Here is a 19862-nt window from a genome sequence, read left to right as displayed (position 1 = left end):
CAAAAATGAAGTTACCGTAACATACGTCTACAACAGCATGGCTCTAGGAACAGAACTTCTTAATGTCTCTTACTTTTCTCAAGCCTTGTGTTCTTCCAGTTTTTTTAGCATGATAATTTGTTTGTAATTATGCAAATTAATAACTAAATGAACATCAAAAAGAATAGAGAAGCTTGACTCAATCCAATCATTTTCAAAGACTCACGAAGATGGGTTTATTTTGAGAAATACAGACCCAGAAGAAGCAGAAAGAGCTAATTATATCTTCTGTCAAGTATTAACAAAAAGCATCCATTTTCATAAAAGTAACTATGTGGAAAAAGCATTTTGCAGATTTCACTAAGTTCTACAAGCATAATGAGTCTATAACATTAATGATTTCTTTTGTTGTTCTATCTTACCTTGATACTGACAAACTAGCAAAATCTAAGAAGTTAAAATTTTGGGGCTTGCCATTTCATTATAGCAATTTGAAAATAGAGTAAATTTAATTAGCATATTAGAATATATTGTCTAAACACTTGAGAATTCTATTTTATATAATTATACAAAAAGATCTGTTTTTATATTGTTAAGCTAATATGAGCCTTCAGATAGAAGGGGCAATAGCAAAATGTCTCTTCTATTTCAACTAGATGTACACTCCCTCTGATCAAAGAAAATATAAAATTCCATTATGTGAAAAGATCTGTATTTTACATCTTTATTAACATCAAATACTTTTTGAGATCACCTAATTAAATATGGAGGAAACTGTTGCTGTGACCTTTTGTCTTTGGGGGAAAGGGTCTAGGTGCTACTTCCTCAACAACTCAGGGCCTTGTGATGAGAACAGCAGCACTCCTTTTTCCCCAAAGCAACCCCAACTTATTTTACTTTAAAGGAGTGAAGGATGTATCTGTAAGCGTACATTTCTTTTCTAAATGAAATTGAAAATAGGTTCTATAGGAACAAATAGGTTTATAGAAACAGAAGGCCCATGATACTATTAAGAAGAAAAGTTGTGGTATTGTTACTTGAATAATTGGGGTAAATGCTGTTCCTACAAATCCTATTTTGGAAAATAAGTAAAATGAATCGTAGAAAGAAAAGAAACCAATGATGATTTTTTAAAAGCAATTGGATCTGTGCTTGCAACTCAGTCTTACTAATGGATATCTGCGCTGTCCACTGAGGCTCTGACTTCCTGAGAAAAACGGCCAGGGCACCCTCTACACGTTAATGTTTCTAACCACCTGCCAAGTCACCAGGAAGATTAGTGTACTTAGTTTTTTTTCAGCAAAGTAAAAGAACCCAGCTGAATGGACACACTGTACAGACTGCACCATTTCCCCAAGAAGGTGTTCTGCAAAAGACACAGGTAGAATGTCTGCCTGTGTCTTCACAGTGTGGATTGGGAATGAGTTTCCCTTTATGATGTTGTACTGGAATGGCCTACCATGTTCCCATAGGGGAGGGAGGAGTGAATCCCTCTACGCATTAGCAGTATAACTCATATACCAATAGGTTCTGCAGAAAGAAGCTGAAATGGCTTCTTACAAGTTGCAAAGGGACTGTGACTGAAACTTTATGATCATGCCTCAGCAGGCAGCAACTACCAGCGGCTTCATTTGGGACTAGCAGAGGTTGAGAGTTATAGTGTGTGGCTATAATGTAATGTGATTCATGTTAGTAGAACACAGAAGACAGTCTGATTGTATTTTATGGGCACACCTTCAATCCCAGGAAAAGTCCACACAGTGGTTTAGTTATGTTAAGATCTAAAAGACTATAGGCAGTTTTACTACATTATTTAATAAGGTTTTTCACTTTATAATTAAGTAAAGCTCTGTCTTTCATGAAACAGTATTATTGGTACAGAAATATCAAAGATACAAACCCAAGACACGTTAGATGTATAGGTTGCATCACCCTATGAAAATAAATTTTTAATGAAAGATTGCAAAAAAAATTGTTAATGAAGTAAAGTTTCAGTCTTAATTATTGGTGTATCAATCTAATAAATTTAAAAAATTCCTTTATTTTTGTTCTGATTGTTTTGTTTACTTTTAATGTTTTAACATATTTTCCTTCAGTTAATTTATATCATTCTATCATTTATTTTATTAGAAATTTTTTTTTGAGACAGGGTCTCACTTTGTCTCCCAGGCTGGAGTGCAGTGGTGTGATCATGGCTTACTGTGGCTTTGAACACCTGGGCTCAAGTCATCCTTCCACCTCAGCCTCCTGAGTAGCTGGGACTACAAGCACAACCACCATGCTTGGCTAATTAAAAAATATTTTTTCTTTTGTAGAGATGGGGTTTTGCTATGTTGCCCAGGCTGGTCTCTAACTCCTGGCCTCAAACGATCCTCCCACCTTGGCCTCCCACTTTGGCCTCCCAAAGTGCTGGGATTACAGGCTAGTTTATTTTTAATATTCTAATATGTCATATATATGCAGAAACTACTATTTCAATATAGTCTACCACCAGCAAAGGAATTACCTGGGATTAGAGTATCAGTAAATTGGTTGTTTGCCTGGCTAATATTTATTATTTTTACCATGATTTCTTTAAGCCTTTGCTTTCTCTGGATTCTTCACAGTCTCCTATTCTATTTTTTGACTGCAGTAGTTATCTCAAGAGAAATGTCAACATAAGAAGAAGGTCCCTGCTATCAGAGTGTGAACAGAATGACGTGTGCACGCAATAAGCCTCAGATCAGAAATCAAGAAGGGAGAGGTCAACCCTGGGATAGCAAATCCTGCCTTATGTTTGTACTGTCATAGTCATTGTTGTACATTAGAATCACCTAGAGAGCTATCAAATCCCCCTGCTCCTTGATCATTCTCCAGAACAATTAAATCAATTACCTGGGCTGCCCGGGGATTTCCAGTGTACAACCCAGCATAAAGAGGGCTTAAATGCTCAGAGTTCCCACTGGGATTCCATGCCCCAGCTGAACAAGGAGGATGATTTGATTCCAAATCTTTGTAGAGTCATGATAGGGGTAGGAGGTGATGTTTCGGAAGCTTGGAAAAGATGCCCTGCTTCAGGCCCAGAGAGATGTGGGAACCTACAGACAGAGGACTCATCGAAACTTGCTACCACTACATCCCTGTAGCATAACCCAAAGAAGCCTGGGTAGAGTGGGGAGTAGGGCTTTGTGAAGAGTGTGGGGTGCATTTTAGAGAGATCAGTCTCATGCAGGCTTTTATGAGGGCGAGGGAAAAATGAATGGTTTGTTGGGGCTTGAAGAAAAGGCTTTTCTATCTTTCATCTTGAGAAATGCAAGTCCTCGTGTGGTTGCTTTGTGTTTTTGCTTTTGTTTTCCACACAGTTGGTCTAGGCAGTTCTAAATGCAGTTAATTTACTTCACAACTTGAGCAAGAATCTTCTTCACAGAATATAATTCTGTTGATTCAATTTCTACAAAAAAGAGCATGGGATCCTGCCACAATCTACAGAGCTATAGGGAAGGTGGATGTGGGTAGGAAGAGAAGAGACACAGTTTGAGTAGTAGGAGAAAACCAGCTGCAAAACGGCAAGGAAGCAGTGCCATGGACACAGTTTTGAAAAGTGGTAATAAAATGGGCAATTATGAGCATGGCAAAGATAATTTTGAATGCAAGAGTAGTGAAAAAAAGTCAATTCCTGAAATATGTATCTCCAAACCCCCAGTGGGATCTGCGTTTGCATTTCCACTTCTTGCAGAATTGAAAGGAAAACTGAATTACTAGTATAGAGCAAAGCTGATTTGCTGTATGGCATAGTCAGGAACTGAGACGTCCCATTAATAGATAATTTCAGTCAACTGAATTCTGCATCAACCAGCTCGTGCAGATCTGGCTGTATGAATATTACTGATGATAACTGGTTGAGGCTATTTTGCTCTATTTAGCAAACTCTTGGTCTTCCAATTCTGCTTCAGCATTAAAAAGTTAATCTTATTGTGTTCTTTTCATCATCAAAGCCCACTCAGCCACAGGCACCAAGAAAGAGCTGTAGAGGATAAACAGATTAAAGGGCCTAGATTTGGAAGGAAAAATTCAGTGAAAGATTTGTTATGAGAATTTTAATTTTTACCAGAGTAAGACTGCTGAATCTAATCTGTCTATGAGCCTTATTTATATGCCTCTTGAGAACAATGTTTGTGCTGTTTTTGTTCTTTGTTTTCTTGAGATCAAGCTGAGACCCTGCTATGATCACTCAGCCTGTGGAAGGTTCATGAGTATTCGCTGGCCTATCTGCAGAAAGGTCTATGTGATTCCATCACCTGTGCCGAATAAAAAGCAACAGTTCTCTGGCAAATACGGGTCCTTATTTCTGAGCATGTTGATCAGACACTGGCTTTATTCTATTAAGACCGTTATAGAAATATACTGACCTTCATTGTTCCAACTGCACAAACCAGAAAATGTTACAAGGTAGATTTTTCCTCTACCTTTTATTTCCCTTCCATACATCAACTAAAACGTGCTGAGAAACCACATACGCAACACTCACACTTGTAAGCATTGAAAAAAATCAACATCCTTTCAACTCTTCCTCTTTTTCTCTTCTTTTCAAACAGCATAGCTTTTCCTCTCCTACCTAATTCAATTTGTATATTAATTATATTGTTTTCCTCTCAGTAGTATCTTGCCACTATACTATAAATAAAGCAGTCTTCAAAAGCAATGCTATGCTATTTATTTGTTCCCACTTAAGAAAACAAATTTTTATTTATTGTGAGGCTCCAACGTACCTATATAGAGTGTTTGAAGCATATTTCTTTCTTGGTCCACCTTATCTTGTCATTTATTATAGTTGGGGTTAAACACTTTTTCTTCAAAAGAAGACTTGCTATTATAATTTTTAAAACACGCACTAGAGTTACTGATTACTCCACAATGACATATGCTCAAAACACGTACAGGTATGCTCATTTCAAGCTAATCTTTGGATAATGGAGCTCCTAAAACACTATTATCTCCCAGGGCTAAAGAACGGAAAAGAAAGCCAAGGTGTGAGGCACAGAACATGATAATCCTTCTTTGTCTTTTTACATATACATTTGTGAATCATACGCTATTTTGAGAATAATTGCCACTTGATTATGTCCCCTCTTGGCTTAAGGGTCAATATTTTTAATGATAATAGCTGGGGTTTATTAATCAATTAATATATGCTAGGCAATATACTAAAAGATTTATATGGACATTTTATTCGTAAAATGACCTGTTATTATTTTAGAAGAAATTAAATGGTGCTATGGTTTGAAGGTTTATCCCCTTCAAAATTCATGTTGAAATGTAATTGCCAGCCTGGGCACAGTGGCTCATGACTGTAATTCCAGCACTTTGGGAGGCCAAGTCGGTAGATCACTTGAGCTCAGGAGTTTGAGACCAGTCTGAGAAAAATGGCGAAACCCCATCTCTTAAAAACAAAACAAAACAAAAAACAAAAACAAAAATTAGCTGGGCGTGGTGGCATATGCCTATGGTCCCAACTACTCAGGAGGCTGAGATGCGAGTATTGCTTGAGCCTGGGAGGTGGGGGTTTACAGTAAGCTGAGATCGCACCACTGCACTACCACCTGGGCAACAGAGCAAGACCCTGTCTCAAAATATCAAAAAATGTATTTGCCTTTGTGATAGTGTTGGGAGGTGAGAACTCTAAGAGGTAGTTAGTCATGAGGGCACCACCTCATGAGTGAACTAGTATCATTATGATAGGAGTGAGAGTGAGTTTCCCCTTCTTGTTCTTGCTCCTTCAGACCCTCTCACTTTCTGCCACATTATGACATAGAAAGAAGGTCCTTAACAAGATGCCAGCACCTTGACATTGGACTGTTGTTCATCCTCCAGGAATGAAAGCCAACAAATTTCTTTTTTATAACAAATTAACCAGTCTCTGGTATTCTGTCACAGCAGCACAAAGTGGATTAAAATAGATGGGTAACTCAGGGGATTATAACCCAGTCTCTCTGACTCTAGAGCCAGCAGCCCCAATTACTACTCCAGATTGCCTCATTTTGAGTGCTGGTACTTTAAGTTATAATAGTCACTTTAAAATAGTGCTCATAATTAAAAGACAATACAAGATACATTCTTGGTCACAACCTTGTATGTTGATAGAGATCTAGGTTAGGTTGGGGCTGTTAATAGCAATCTATGACCTTCAAGAATGACGTACGTGGCAGGGAGCTATAGGCAGGTTTAAAGCACTTAGATGAGAAATGCTTTGCAATGTGGACATTTAGCTGATAAAAATATATTTAGTTTGCTGGAAAATAATTATAGGTCACCTTTAAAGAGTCTAAAACACACAGTAGTCAGATTATATCTGTCACAAGCTGTCAAAAATGTTTTTTATTGACCTAACATTGTCTAGAGAATGTTCCCAATTCCACATAATCTTACAGAATCCTAGCATTTACATTTTAATTTTTGCAATAGCAGATATATGAGGAAAGATATATGCTGTCACTCAGCGCATCAGAGTTAGTGGCAGGGCAAAGGTCAGGAATGCTTTTTCTTCTTGATATAGATTCAGTGCAGCAATTTCACATGAAAGCAAATACCTCAGCACTGGATTGCACTGATTACTTCCAAAATTTTTGGAGCTCCATCTGCTCTTTCCTACTTATGCTGCTTAGGAAAAAAAAAGCAACTTGAGGAAAGAAGAAGCTTCTGGGGCTTCACAAAATAATACACAAAGAGCTCCTCAGTACTGCATAAATATGGAGGAAAGAAAAGGAAAAAGAAATTCACTTAAGAAGATGAAAGTCAAATCCTAAGTGTGAGAATGTGGCCACAAAGAAATTCCTAGACTGCTAATAGGTACAATGTTTCTTTCTGGAAGGATAAGAATGTTTTAAAATTAGATTGTGGTGACCCTGCACAACTCTGTAAATATTCTAAACAATCATTGATCTCTATTCATAAAATGGGTGAAAGTTATGGTATGCAAATTATATCTTAACACAGCTGATAAATAAGGAAAAAGAAAAAAAAAGAGGAAGAAAGACCTAAAAAGAACCACACAGAAACCATAGAGTGGGCAAGTGAAAATTAACTCAGGAGAGAGGCAATGGCAATTTTACATCAATAGCAAATGTATTCTAATATCTGTTCCAGCATATCTAGAGATACCCTTTTAAAGTTGAGTAGATGGATTATTTAGAATGTTTTTCCCAAATGGAGACTGTTACAGTGAGTGGATAAAAAGACACCCCTCTCAAGTTGTCCTTTTCATTCTAGCATTGAGGGCCTACTGATTTTCACTAGCATAAAACACTGAGAACTCAATCCTAAAACAAAAACAGGAGATATGCTGAGTGACTTATAATCCCTTAAAGAGGGTTGGGTTTAATTTATATCTACTGGAAGCATTAATGGTTGTTTTGAAAAACAAAATCGAAATGGGTAATGTTAAAAATGGCTAGTATTAACCGCAAAGGCAACCTAATAAAGGTTCCCCAACCTATTCTTTGAAGAAGCTCAACCCTTCCCACCACCTAACTCTCTCCTTCAGAGACCCAGAGTGGCTCCTTTTCCTAATTTTCATAGGCATACTCTGCAGGCTAGCAGGAATATGGCTAACTGTTTAACAGGCAGAACTATAAAAGCATGGCAAGTCTAGAATACATACATGGGACATCATCCTAAGTTTAAAATGTCTGGCATAGATAAATGTTCTTATACTGTGCACCCCTTTTTTCTATTTCAGAACTGCCCTTCCATTAGATGTAAAACAGTCTAATCCATTAGCAAAAGAAGGGATCTTTAATCTCAGAGATAGATTAATTATCAAAATTTGTTTAGGCCAATTGCTGATCTCCCAGACAAACTGTTACCAAATAGTCATCTAATTACCCTGAAACATCTGACTTCAATACATTAGGAAGCAAACAGACAGATTGGACTTTATTATTATACCTTATTAAGTTATTACTAATTGTGGCATTAAATATTGTCAGAAATCCAGAACAAATGTTCTTTCTTTTAACTCTAATTAAACTTGATTTCCAAATTAATATTAATTACTATATGTCAAAAAAATAAATATTTTTTGGCCAGGGGCAAATAGCAGGGAAATAAATCTCAAGGACTTTCAACAGCAAAGAGATTGAAAACACTATCAGAATTGACAACATCTTAGGTAAAGACAGAATTAACTACCTGTGTTTACCAGCAAACATCTTGTCCAAAATCCCTGCTGATAAAAGAAGTGATTTTTAGAATGCACTTAGATAGCATTAAAAGTTGGACTAAGACATAGTTTTTCTACATTTTCCCTGCTATAGCCAAATTTGACATTTATCTCAATTTTCCAATAAGGATTACAAATTAAGGCCATTTAAAATAAGACACAAATGACTTTTTCCTTTTTTTTTTTCTTTTTGTTTGAGATGGAGTTTCGCTCTTGTTGCCCAGGCTGGAGTGCAATGGCGCCATCTCGGCTCACCGCAATCTTCACCTCCCGGGCTCAAGCTATTCTGCCTCAGCCTCCCAGTAGCTGGGATTACAGGCATACGCCACCACGCCTGGCTAATTTTATATTTTTAGTAGAGATGGGGTTTCTCCATGTTGGTCAAGCTGGTCTCGAATTCAGGTGATCTGCCCACCTCGGCCTCCCAAAATGCTGGGATTACAGGCATGAGCCACCGCACCTGGCCACAAATGACTTTTTCTTTTACTTTCCTACAGACTTCTGCATACGGTCTTCATTCAACAAATGGTGTTTACTAGTTTATTCTTACCTGTATTTCTTTTATATTGTATTTATATTGCCTTGCATTATGGCTTAGCTTTATTCAATCCTCATGGAATTATTGGATATTATTAACGTTATCTAAAAGTAGATAATGAAACTGAAGTTTAGAGAAGTCACTACAGCTCCAGATACATGCAAATATTCAGAATTCTAGGGCATGATTTTTATTACTTTCATACACATTCGCAGAGCAGGGACTACATATATTATAATAATAAACTACATTTGCAAGGAGCGTATAGTAGATATATATTTTTGTTTGATTTTGTTTTTACCCAGCATATATTCTTCATTGAAAACCATATGCTGAGAACTTCCATTTAGGGAAACAAGGTACAGAGGTCTAAGCCAATCAGCATCCTCTTGCTACAGCAATTAGATATGTAAGGAGCATGTATATTCCATTCAGAGCCAACAAGATGCTATAAGCCTTTTTCTTGGGACTTCTGGGAAAATGATTCTTACTTTCTCTGCATTCCTTTTGCTACAACCTGGGGGAAACTTGGATGAGAATGGGGCCAACCCAGTGGAAGTGATTCTGAGAGGTTAAGAAGAAGAAATCTGATAAAGGTGATACTTTGTTTACTGTTTGAACAAATGTTTGTGTGGAGCTTACAATGGACCAGGCAATGTGTTAAGCACTTCACAAATACTAAATCATTTATTCTTCTAAACAAATCCATGGGGTGGATACTGTCATACTATTGACTTTATAATTAGGGAAACTGAGAGACAAAGATGTTAAGAGACTTGTCTAATGTCAAACAGTTAATAAATAAAGGAGCAGGAATTTGAACCCAAATGACCTAGCTCCAATATCTGCGATCTTAGCCACTTTGCTAGGACCATACTTTAAGCCCCTACATCAATGATAAGGTGATACATATTTGACAGTGTTATTGAAAGAAGGAAAAAAAAAGAAAGGAAGGAAGGAAGGATTTGTTGCATTTGCCAATTTTCCCGGTGTAAATATTCTCACTATGGCTGATTTCAAGCTGTTAGCAAGATGGTGTCTGGTTTCCAAAACTCCCCAAAATTTAATAATTGGAGAGTTGATACAAGCCAGCTCTGGTACTCCACTGGAGCTTACATCAAATCTCCCTTCCCCAAGACTATTTTTTGTAAACCTGTAATATTTCTTTCGGTTTAGGCCATTTTTGGGGGTTTTCTGTCTTTTGCAGTATTAAAGAGTCTTAACCAATATCAAGTTTCACAGATATGGAAATATTTTCACATAAATTGCTCTTTGTCACATTAAACCTCCATAGTAACCTAATGAGACAGGCAAATCACTCAACAGTTTTTCCATCCTACTCATCAGAAACTGAAGACTGAGGGGGTTATGAATTTGGTCTGTGCAGTACTGGTTACATAGTATGCCAGACCCAGTGTAAAATGAAAACGTAGAGTCCCTTGTTCAAAAGTTGTGGAGAATTTTAAAATGGAGACAGAAGAGTGTTAAACAAAGTGCCTGGAGTACAGGACCCTGTGCAACTGCACAGGTCACATATCCATGAAGGTGGCCCTGGGTCTGTGTAACCCTGAAAAGTAGCAGAGGTGGTGTGTAAACCCAGATCCACAAGCCCCATAGTCCATAGTCCCCACTGCTTCCCTTCAAAGTGAAGGATCTATAAATTCATTACTGATATTTCTATGTAGAATTTGTTATTTAAACTATTAATGATAGTAATATTTTGTATTGTTGACCAGTTTAAACACACACATCTACACTCAAAGACTCCTACATTGCAACAGTTATGTATTAGATCACAAGTACCTTAATCTTAATTTCTTATTTATATTAAGTTTCCTTTAGGTAATATTAAAAAGAAATCTTGCCATAAATTTATTGAGCTACCTATATTGTGCATTTTTAACTTTGCAACCAGAGCCAGAAAAAGGAAACAAATAATCTTTCACATATGAGATTTTTAATCATTGTACCTGATATGCCGCCTCACCCCCTGCCACACATAGCACGCAATTGCTTCATTTAAAAAAATTTAGGCAACTCTATACGTCCTGGGGATTAAAAAAAAATACATCAACTTCATTTCTCACTACAAAATTTAAGAAATACCTCAGTTGCCTCCTTCCTCATGGAAAACATGGGCCTAAGTACACCTGTTTACAGTGTAATTACTATTAACATTTTTCAAAGTCTGATGAGTTTTATTACTAAGATTCTCACATTCAAAAATCATTAAATCTCATGACAGTATTTTGTGATATATAATAATGAAATAATGAAATCAATGAAATGGGAAAAAATTTATATAAGATAACATTTGGAGGTCATATTATGTGGTTTTATGTAACATCTGGGCTCTACTATTCAATGAGGATTTTAAAGAAAACAGAAAGCTCCCCACCACAATAAACAGCTGAATAATGCTTCCAACTTAATCTATGCAAACAACCAGCAGCTAGTTTATTATGAATTATAACCTAGAAGCAGAGGCTCAGTATAAACATTGCTCTCAACAGTTCAATTTACCTGTTGTCTAACCTAGACTATTTAATTTTCATTTATGTCTGAAACATTAGAAGATGAGAGGTAGAATATTCCAGCACAGTCTCTAGAAATTTGGCAAAAATGCTTCAAGTAAGTAAATAAATACATATATATGCTTTAAACATGATTTTCTAGAACATTTCAAAGCTACAGTGTTTGTTAATGAGTAATGAAAATAAATGTATCACTAAAGAAAGGAGATTTCTACATTGGCACCAAAATGAGAGCATTTCAACCATGCCTGATTTACCCATCACCTGCAGTAGTATTACCTGCTCAGATCTGTTCTGATGTTGATATTGGTATTGAGCAAAGGTATTGTGGGAAGAAGTAATTTCGTCCTCAAATTGTTTCTTCACCTTGGCCAAACCACCAGGCACTGTGCACATTTCTGATTCTTCCATCATCTAGGATGATTTAAGAAAAAGGAAAATTCAGCTTTACAGCTGTGCAGGATGGGATTCTGAAGCTATTTTAAAAATAGTTGACATTTATTGATAGACAGTATCTTAAAAAGATATTCACATACACCATTATTTCAGTATGTCTTTAACAAAAACCTTAATAAATATATTCTCTCTGGGTTGTTTTCTCATTTATCAGTCTTTTGATATAAAGTCAGAAGAATTTTCAAAGTATTGAGTTAATTCTTCTAATCTCAGATAAATTTTGATGTCTGCAGGTAAGACCTATTAGATTGCATGGTATTTCTCCTGTAATATACAGACTAGTGGGTATAAGAATAATGGACTCAATTTTAACCCTCAATAAAGTTGTCATTAAAATCCCAAACTTCTATATAGGGAACACGTTATTAAGAATAATTTTAAAATCATTTTTACTCCAAAAATTTAAAATTATTAAGGATGAACAAAATAGCCTCAGAATATTCCTTATGTAAAAATATTAATATGAATAATGAGACTACTTATGTGATTTTTGTATGTATTAAATGACAGAATATGTCATTCTGTGAGAAATGGACACCTATTACCCACATTTTAAAATAAGGAAATTGAGACTTAGAGAAGTAAGACAGTTATTACGTTCTCACAGCTAGAACAGAAGTGCTGGCACTGGAATTTCAATCCACATCTGTCTGTCTTCATTACTGTCCTCAAAGAACAGGCAGAAAACCAGCAGCTACACTACTCCAGGATTAGCACACCCCAGGCATCAGCTCTGAGCACTGGCATGTCAGAATCAGGGGGCTTTAACATTAGAAGGGTTCTAGTCTATCACTGTCATTTCACAAATGAGAAAACTAATTTCGATAGGTATAATTGGAAGCAATTTGAAAAGCACCTGAGTACTCCTGTGAGACCTATGCCCCTTCGGGAAGTGCAGAAGTAGCTCAGGCGCATTGGTTTTGATGATTCAGCACACTCCAGAGCCCAGCAGGCACTCAAGCCCAGATGGGATAACTCTCAAGGAAACAGGCCCCATGCCAGCCTTCCCTCCTCCAGGAAGATTCTAGGTCTGCTCGCAACTGGAAGACTTGGCAACACTTCAAATCAGAGCAGGTCTCCTGAGGTCTGACCCAGTCCTGACATAACCCTCAAAGCCTTAAGACCTCGAAAGTAACTGGGGACCCAGGAGCTGAGAGGTTTCTATACCATGGACTGGGGACTTTGGGGGTCCTGGATCTTTAACCAAATAAGTAGTTTTTCAAATAGATATTAAAAATGTAGTGCCTATCTTGGGGTTTGGGTTTCCCATACTCCAGAATATTATAGACTAATATTAGGATTATCTAAATTACTAGCAAATACTCAAGTTGTTGCTTTACTAAGTTAATAACGTTTCCTCATTTATGTGGACTATCAAATATTTCAGAATATGTGTGGTGGCCCTTTGAGAAGAGATGACTGTGCTCTTCTATGAACTAGATATATATTGTATCAAATTCTGCAACAAACTTTAAATGCAAATCTTAATCAATTACTTCTAGTTGATGTATGTTAAGGTCAGAAAAATGTACAGCACCCCTTTTGAAATTTAAGATACAGTGAAAAAGGGGAAGGGTGAATTAAGGCCACAATATTTATTTTACCCCTTTTGCCATTTAATTTATATAAGTGGCTTTCCTGGATAAATTATATATAGATAATCTATAAGTATTAAATTATAGACATTAAGGTAATTATTAAGAAGAACCTTGCTGTTTCAAACAACTATTCTGATGTCCCAATCATGTGCAAATTAATCTGGCAAGCCTTAGTATTATGCTTATGACCGGATGCTCTCCTGGTAAATGCATTTTCACAAAAAGATCAATTCTTATACTGGACAGGTTGCCTCTCATCTATAAAATGGATTAAAAAACAGATATACCAGCCTGGTGTGGTGTCTCATGCCTGTAATCCTAGCACTTTGGGAGGTCAAGGTGGGTGGATCACAAGGTCAGGAGTTCGAGACCAGCCTGGCCAACATGGGGAAACCCCATCTCTACTAAAAAAATACAAAAATTAGCCGGGCATGGTGGCACATGCCTGTAATTCCAGCTATTTGGGAGGCTGAGGCAGGAGATTTGCCTGAACTGAGGAGGCAGAGGTTGCAGTGAGCCGAGATTGTGCCACTGCACTCCAGCCTGAGCAGCAGAGCAAGACTCCGTCTCAAAAAAAAACAAAACAAAACAGATATACCCATTACTTTCCTGCGCTTTAGAAACAGACTACATTACACATGCAAAAATTCATACAGTTGATTTTTTTTTTTTTTTTTTGAGATGGAGTCTCACTCAGCCGTCCAGGCTGGAGTGCAGCAGCACGATCCCGGCTCACTGCAACCACTGTTTCCTGGGTTCAAGTGATTCTCCCGTCTCAGCCTCCTGAGTAGCTGGGATTACTGGCACCCGCCATCATGCTTGGCTATCTTCCTTCCTTCCTTCCTTCCTTCCTTCCTTCCTTCCTTCCTTCCTTCCTCCCTCCCTCTCTTTCTCTCTCTTTCCTTCCTTCCTTCTCTTCTTTCTTTCTTTCTTTCTCTTTCTTTCCTTCCTTCCTTCCTTCCTTCCTTCCTTCCTTCCTTCCTTCCTTCCTTCCTTCCTTCCTTTCTTTCTATCTTTCTTTCTTTCTCTTTCTATTTTGTATTTTAGTAGACATGGGGTTTCACCGTGTTGGCCAGACTGGTCTTGAACTGCTGACCTCAGGTGATCCACCCGCCTCAGCCTCCCAAAGTGCTAGGATTACAGGCATGAGCCACCGCGGATTATTTTTAATAGTAGTACTAATATCATTCCTGCTACCCCTGGTACTATCATTACGCTACTGCAGCTGCTCATTCACCCAAGTGAGACAAATCTTCTGAAATATGGTTCAGTGGCGGTGCTAAGGTTTCCTTGTTCCACTCGTGGGTAGATGAAAGTTTACACATGTGAGATGGCAGGACCTGCCCAAGAAGCAGTCTGTGGTCATAACCGGGAGTAATGCTTCCTTGCTCAGGTGGGGACCGTTCCTGTGACTTTACCTTATTTAGTGTCATGCTCTAAATATCCCAACTAATGAATGTTATCATTGACCCCATAACTGAAATTGCTTTGTGTTGAAACTTTTTATGTTTATTATTATTCTGTGTTTCTTATTATTTGGCTCAGCAATAAGGTTTGGAATCTAATGGGTGTGCTGATAATAATATGCTAATTTGAACACCTAACAGTTAAATCTAGGTAAATATATTACACAGTCCTCAAGTTCTTTTTACAAAAAAACTGTTCTTGGTTTATAGGGCATAACAGAAATAACATAATTTTGGGAGTTGGACAGACAGTGCTTCTAATTCCAGCCCTGACAATTAAAACCTTGGGCTACAGCTCTTGAACTTGGTTTTCTTTCTTATAAACTGGGCATAGAAATATTTTTCTCACAGATTTATTGTGAGTATTAAAAAAGGTAAAGGGAATAAAATTGCACAGACTTGAAAATGAATCTGGCATTTTAATTCATTGCTCAACAAGTGTTACTTCTCCCTCTCTTTTAGGGGGCTTCTATAGACCACCACTGTTTCATGGGCATAACTTTCATTTAGATACAACCAAATGCCATCTGATTGACTCTAAGACAAGGAAAATATATTGTCTTTACATGTGTAAATATGATTGAGATATAGTAGATTCAGTTTGGGTCTGATTCTGTGACTTCCAGATTTTGCACTTAAAATTTTGGGTTAATTGTGGAGATACAGATTTAGTCACAGGCAGTTTCCATGATTTTTTTGGTGTGTGTGTGTGTGTGTGTGTGTGTGTGTGCAGTGGGGGTGGGGGGGTGGGGGGGTGGCTTGAACAAGCATTTCATGCACATGATTAAATAAACAATTATTTTGCTTTGGTTTAGATATTTACCAGGATTCTGCTGAGATAATATATGTGCTCTTCTTTCTCACAATATTTGCTTAGGGCCAAACCATATACTATAATATGTATTTTGGGGGCCAAAAATACTTTCTTATTTAGGGAAGAGGAAGAAGTTGAATTCAGTTAGAAGAGCACAAGAGTCAAGAGACTAGGAATCTAGCTTGGCCTCCTCACTACCTAATTTTATAATCTATAAGTAACTTTCTCTTGCTTTTCTTGTCTATAAAATTTGCAGGGAAGAGAATATTACTAAATTCTTTATATGTAGACATTTTGAGATTAGCCCTAAAGTTTTTGATTTTGTATTAAATAATGGGATCATTTAGTTTCCCTATGTGTCCAATGTAAACATTCCCTTTTTAAACACATCATAAATATATATCATGCCTTGATACCACTTTTTTAATGTGTATTCTCTTAGTACCTGGCAAGATCAATCTTCCTAAATCAAATATTGTTTACTAAATAACCAGTCTTTAGGCATTTTCAAAATCAACTGTTTCCTCGTGAATCATTTCTCTAATTTAGAACACGAATAAGTTCCTCAATGATCCAGCAGGGGGTGCCATCGAAGAAGACTGGCAGGAGGTACTATAGTGCCACTGTTTATTTTGGAAGTGATCTAGATACTTATTTCACTTCTGCACATTTATTCCAAATCTAAGCTGTGTCTAAAATGTATTTTAATGACTATGTGAAAACCTAAATGTCATCTAGAATTGCATTTTTTAAATGAGTTTGGCACAGTCAGCCTTGTCTCTAAATAATTTGTAAAGAAGCATGTTAAGTGTAGCTATTTTAATACACAACCTTTTTTGGCTTTTCTCTCTCTCTCTTTCTCTGTCTCTCTCTCTCATACACAACTAGGCTAATTTGGAGATTATAATTATAAAAGAACATTCTTATATTCCACTAAGTTGAAGGCCACAGAATACAGAACTCCAAAATTCTTTTGAATATGACTTTATAATGCATTGGCTCTAAAAACTGGTGGTCTTACTGAATCCTGCAGTTTCCTATAATCATAATTGGTTTAGCAGAGTGTCTACATTGCTAATCTCTCTCATTTTTATGTTGATTAAACCTTTCCTAATGGATTTAGTGCATACAGAGAAACGAGAAAAGCCAAAGAAATTATACTGCCAGTGAATTTCAATGAACCATATATGAGACCAAGGAGGGTGGCGTGCAAACCCACGTTATTAAAATTTGAAATTAATTCCCGACCTTCCTGAGGAGAATATCTACAGGTTAAGTGCTAATGATGATAATAATAACACATTTATACAGCGCCTTATGGCTTACACATGAATTATCTCTTTGATTCCTCACCAAGACTCTGTGTGGTAAATGATGATCCCCATTTTTCAGTCAAGGAAACTGAAGCTCAGAGAGAAGTTAAGATAGTAGTTCAGGACTGGGCACAGTGGCTCATGCCTGTAATCCCAGCACCTTGGGAGGCTGATGCGGGCGGATCACGAGGTCAAGAGATCGATACCATCCTGACCAACATGGTGAAACCCTGTCTCTACTAAAAATACAAAAATTAGCAGAGCATGGTGGCATGCTCTGTAATCCCAGTTACTCGGGAGGCTGAGGCAAGAGAATCACTTGAACCCAGGAGGTGGAGGGTGCCGAGATCATGCCATTGCCCTCCAGCCTGGATGACAGAGCAAGACTCCGTCTCAAAAAAAAAAAAAATAATAAATAAATAAAAATAGTAGTTCAGATTCACACAAGTAATAAGTAGCACAGTTGAAACTTAAATTCAGATAGTCTGGATTTATTTCACACACTATTTTTGTACTCTTTCTACTTTAGCCCCCTGTCCAGTAGTATTCTTACATTTCAAATATAAAGAGGGAATTGGGACAGAGAGTAAGCACATTGCCTAGTGCAAAACCATTAGGAGCAGCTTACATTAGCAGAGAAGCTGGGGCAGTCACCCCTGGAAACAGCTGCCTGGTACCTCGCCATCCGCTCCTTCAGGGAGACCACTTCGTGGAGGTCTGACACACCCTCGCCCCGAGCAGCACTGTCTTCTGCAAATCCACTCTCAGGCTTATTAGGGCCAGCAGTCACTGAAAGCAAACGGAGCATGCTTAGATATGTGTGTTAAGCTTTAAGAAGAAAACAGCATCACCTTATAAATGGTGAAGCATTTAAAATACTTGATCTCGTAAAATGGACTGTAGCATTTCACAATATTTTCAATGTCTCATGGTCATCTCCTTCAAGCTTTCAAGCAAAGTTACAAAATGTGTGTATAACAGCATAAACTTAGGTAAACAGCAAAAATTTATCCCCCCCTACTCTTGCAATTATTGTGATGAGAAATACTTAGTAACAGATATATAATAACAATTAACATTCCTCAAGCACTATGTTTTGAATTTATGCTAAATTCTATGCGCATTTTCAAATTTACTTTTCTAACAATCTTGTAAGGTAGGTAATATAATTTTCTAAAAATTTATATAAGAAAATGAGAGTCACGCCTATTAAAAAACTTTCCAAGGGTCACACCTTTAATAAGCGGCAGATTTGAATATGGTTTGACAAAATCTTTAACAAGTCTAAGAGTTGCTCCTTTCTTCTCTCCTCATCCCTCAACCTTTAAGGAGATATGTCCAGCTAAAATATGCAAATATTGTGAATATTATAGGCTGTGGATTTTTTTTCTTTTCTTCTTAGGGGCATGTATTACATAAGAAAGAAGTAATAGTATCATTAGAAACAGCTTTGTCAGGCACCCATTTCAGAGAGCCTGATATTTACCCATGAAGCCATCTAGTTGGCAAAAAGGCAGGGTAGGAGGAATTACATATCTGGAAACAGTGTGAAAGACTGATTGCACAATCACAGAATAGCAGTTGTTAGAAACAGAATGATCTTAGAGATCATCGAACCTAACCCAATCTAATCAACTCTTTTAGGCAGAAGAAAACGTATGCCTGAATGTTTCCTTATGTGAAAGGAACATAAGGACCCTCCATTGTTATGTGATTCTCCACAGCTATTTAGCTTACGTATGCCAGAACTGATCTCAAAACTAGTTTTTCTTATTTATTCTAGTGATCTTTGTTGTCATTCCTCTGCTTGATGGTTTACTATTCACTCTTAGATGGTTTTGATTCCAAAATCATTTCAAGGGCATGATATAGGTATGTATACATGTGCTTTTGTATATGAGTTTATGTATATGCATCACTCATTCATGCATCTCCTGCCTTCCCTCTTAGGGCTGGTAGTTTCTGGGGCTTACAGGGTAGGGCTCTTTGTAGTAGTTTCTTATTTGGGTTGTTATAATTTAATCACTATCAACCAAGGCCCAAATAACCTCTAGTAAAAGACAGCCAAGCTGTTCCCTCTCTGCCCTGTTCTTCCTCTCTCCTCCCTCAACTCTGAGTCCCCATGTTGAACCATCTTATTGAATTGCTTGCTTTTTCTATTAGCATCTTCAAGATTTATGTACACAACAGCAGTTGAGAACAATTTCTGTGGCCTAGAAAAAATTAAAAATCATTTTCATTTTGACACCTTCCTAGAGTATTTGGTTTTCCATAGAGACTTCTTATTCAGTAAACACTTTCATATATTGTAATTAAAATAGTAAAAATACTTAACATACTATCAAAAAGATACAAAGTATAAAGGAATAAGACATTGTATTATATGAATGCTGATTGTACAACGTTGATTATGTTTATGACAAATGCCAGCTATCTTTGAAATTCACCTGTCATCCAAAACCTCATAGCCATACAAAAGACTCCTCCACTTGATTCTGATAAAAAGAGATTCCCGCAAATCACTGAAAGACTTTCACATGCTGAGGAAAAGCTCTTTATTTTTCCCTGTGGATCATCTATCTGCACAGATGAATTCAGTGTACATTCAACTGTGCTGTTCTTACTTTGATGTGAATGAATGTCATATAGATTTTATTGAACATAACACTCTAAAGTTTTTCTACATTAAAATATAAATTTTATTTTGTGTGTTATCCATAAAAGATGCCATTCTTTTGGTAATCCTAATAGAAGTTCAGACTTTTTTTTGGTTAAAATTTACAAATAGTATTTAGCTTTCAAATATTTGATTTTTATCATTTTTTAATGACAAAATGCCCAATATTATTTGTCAAAAAAAATCAGTGGTCTGATTTGGATTCCATTGCTCATGGCCATCATAGAAAAGACTCTCAGCCAGGCGCGGTGGCTCACACCTGTAATCCCAGCACTTTGGGAGGCCGAGAC

General features: G+C 37.0%; 1 protein-coding gene across 3 annotated transcripts in view; it reads right to left on the bottom strand.

The window, feature by feature from the left end:
* Positions 1-19862, bottom strand: part of XIRP2 (xin actin binding repeat containing 2) — a 366513-nt gene that overhangs the window by 30031 nt on the left and 316620 nt on the right. For all 3 annotated transcript variants that reach the window (XM_055108706.2, XM_055108705.1, XM_034954431.3), the window contains 2 exons: positions 17524-17684; positions 11528-11662 (listed from right to left, as the gene is read on the bottom strand). In XM_055108706.2, the coding sequence (XP_054964681.1) occupies positions 11528-11662; positions 17524-17684 (296 nt within the window). The remainder of the gene's footprint in view (positions 1-11527; positions 11663-17523; positions 17685-19862) is intronic.

Source organism: Pan paniscus, chromosome 13 (assembly GCF_029289425.2).
Source record: "Pan paniscus chromosome 13, NHGRI_mPanPan1-v2.0_pri, whole genome shotgun sequence".
Taxonomy (NCBI): Eukaryota; Metazoa; Chordata; class Mammalia; order Primates; family Hominidae; genus Pan; species Pan paniscus.
The sequence above is the reverse complement of the archived record's forward strand: the minus strand, read 5'-3'. Positions and strand labels throughout refer to the sequence as shown.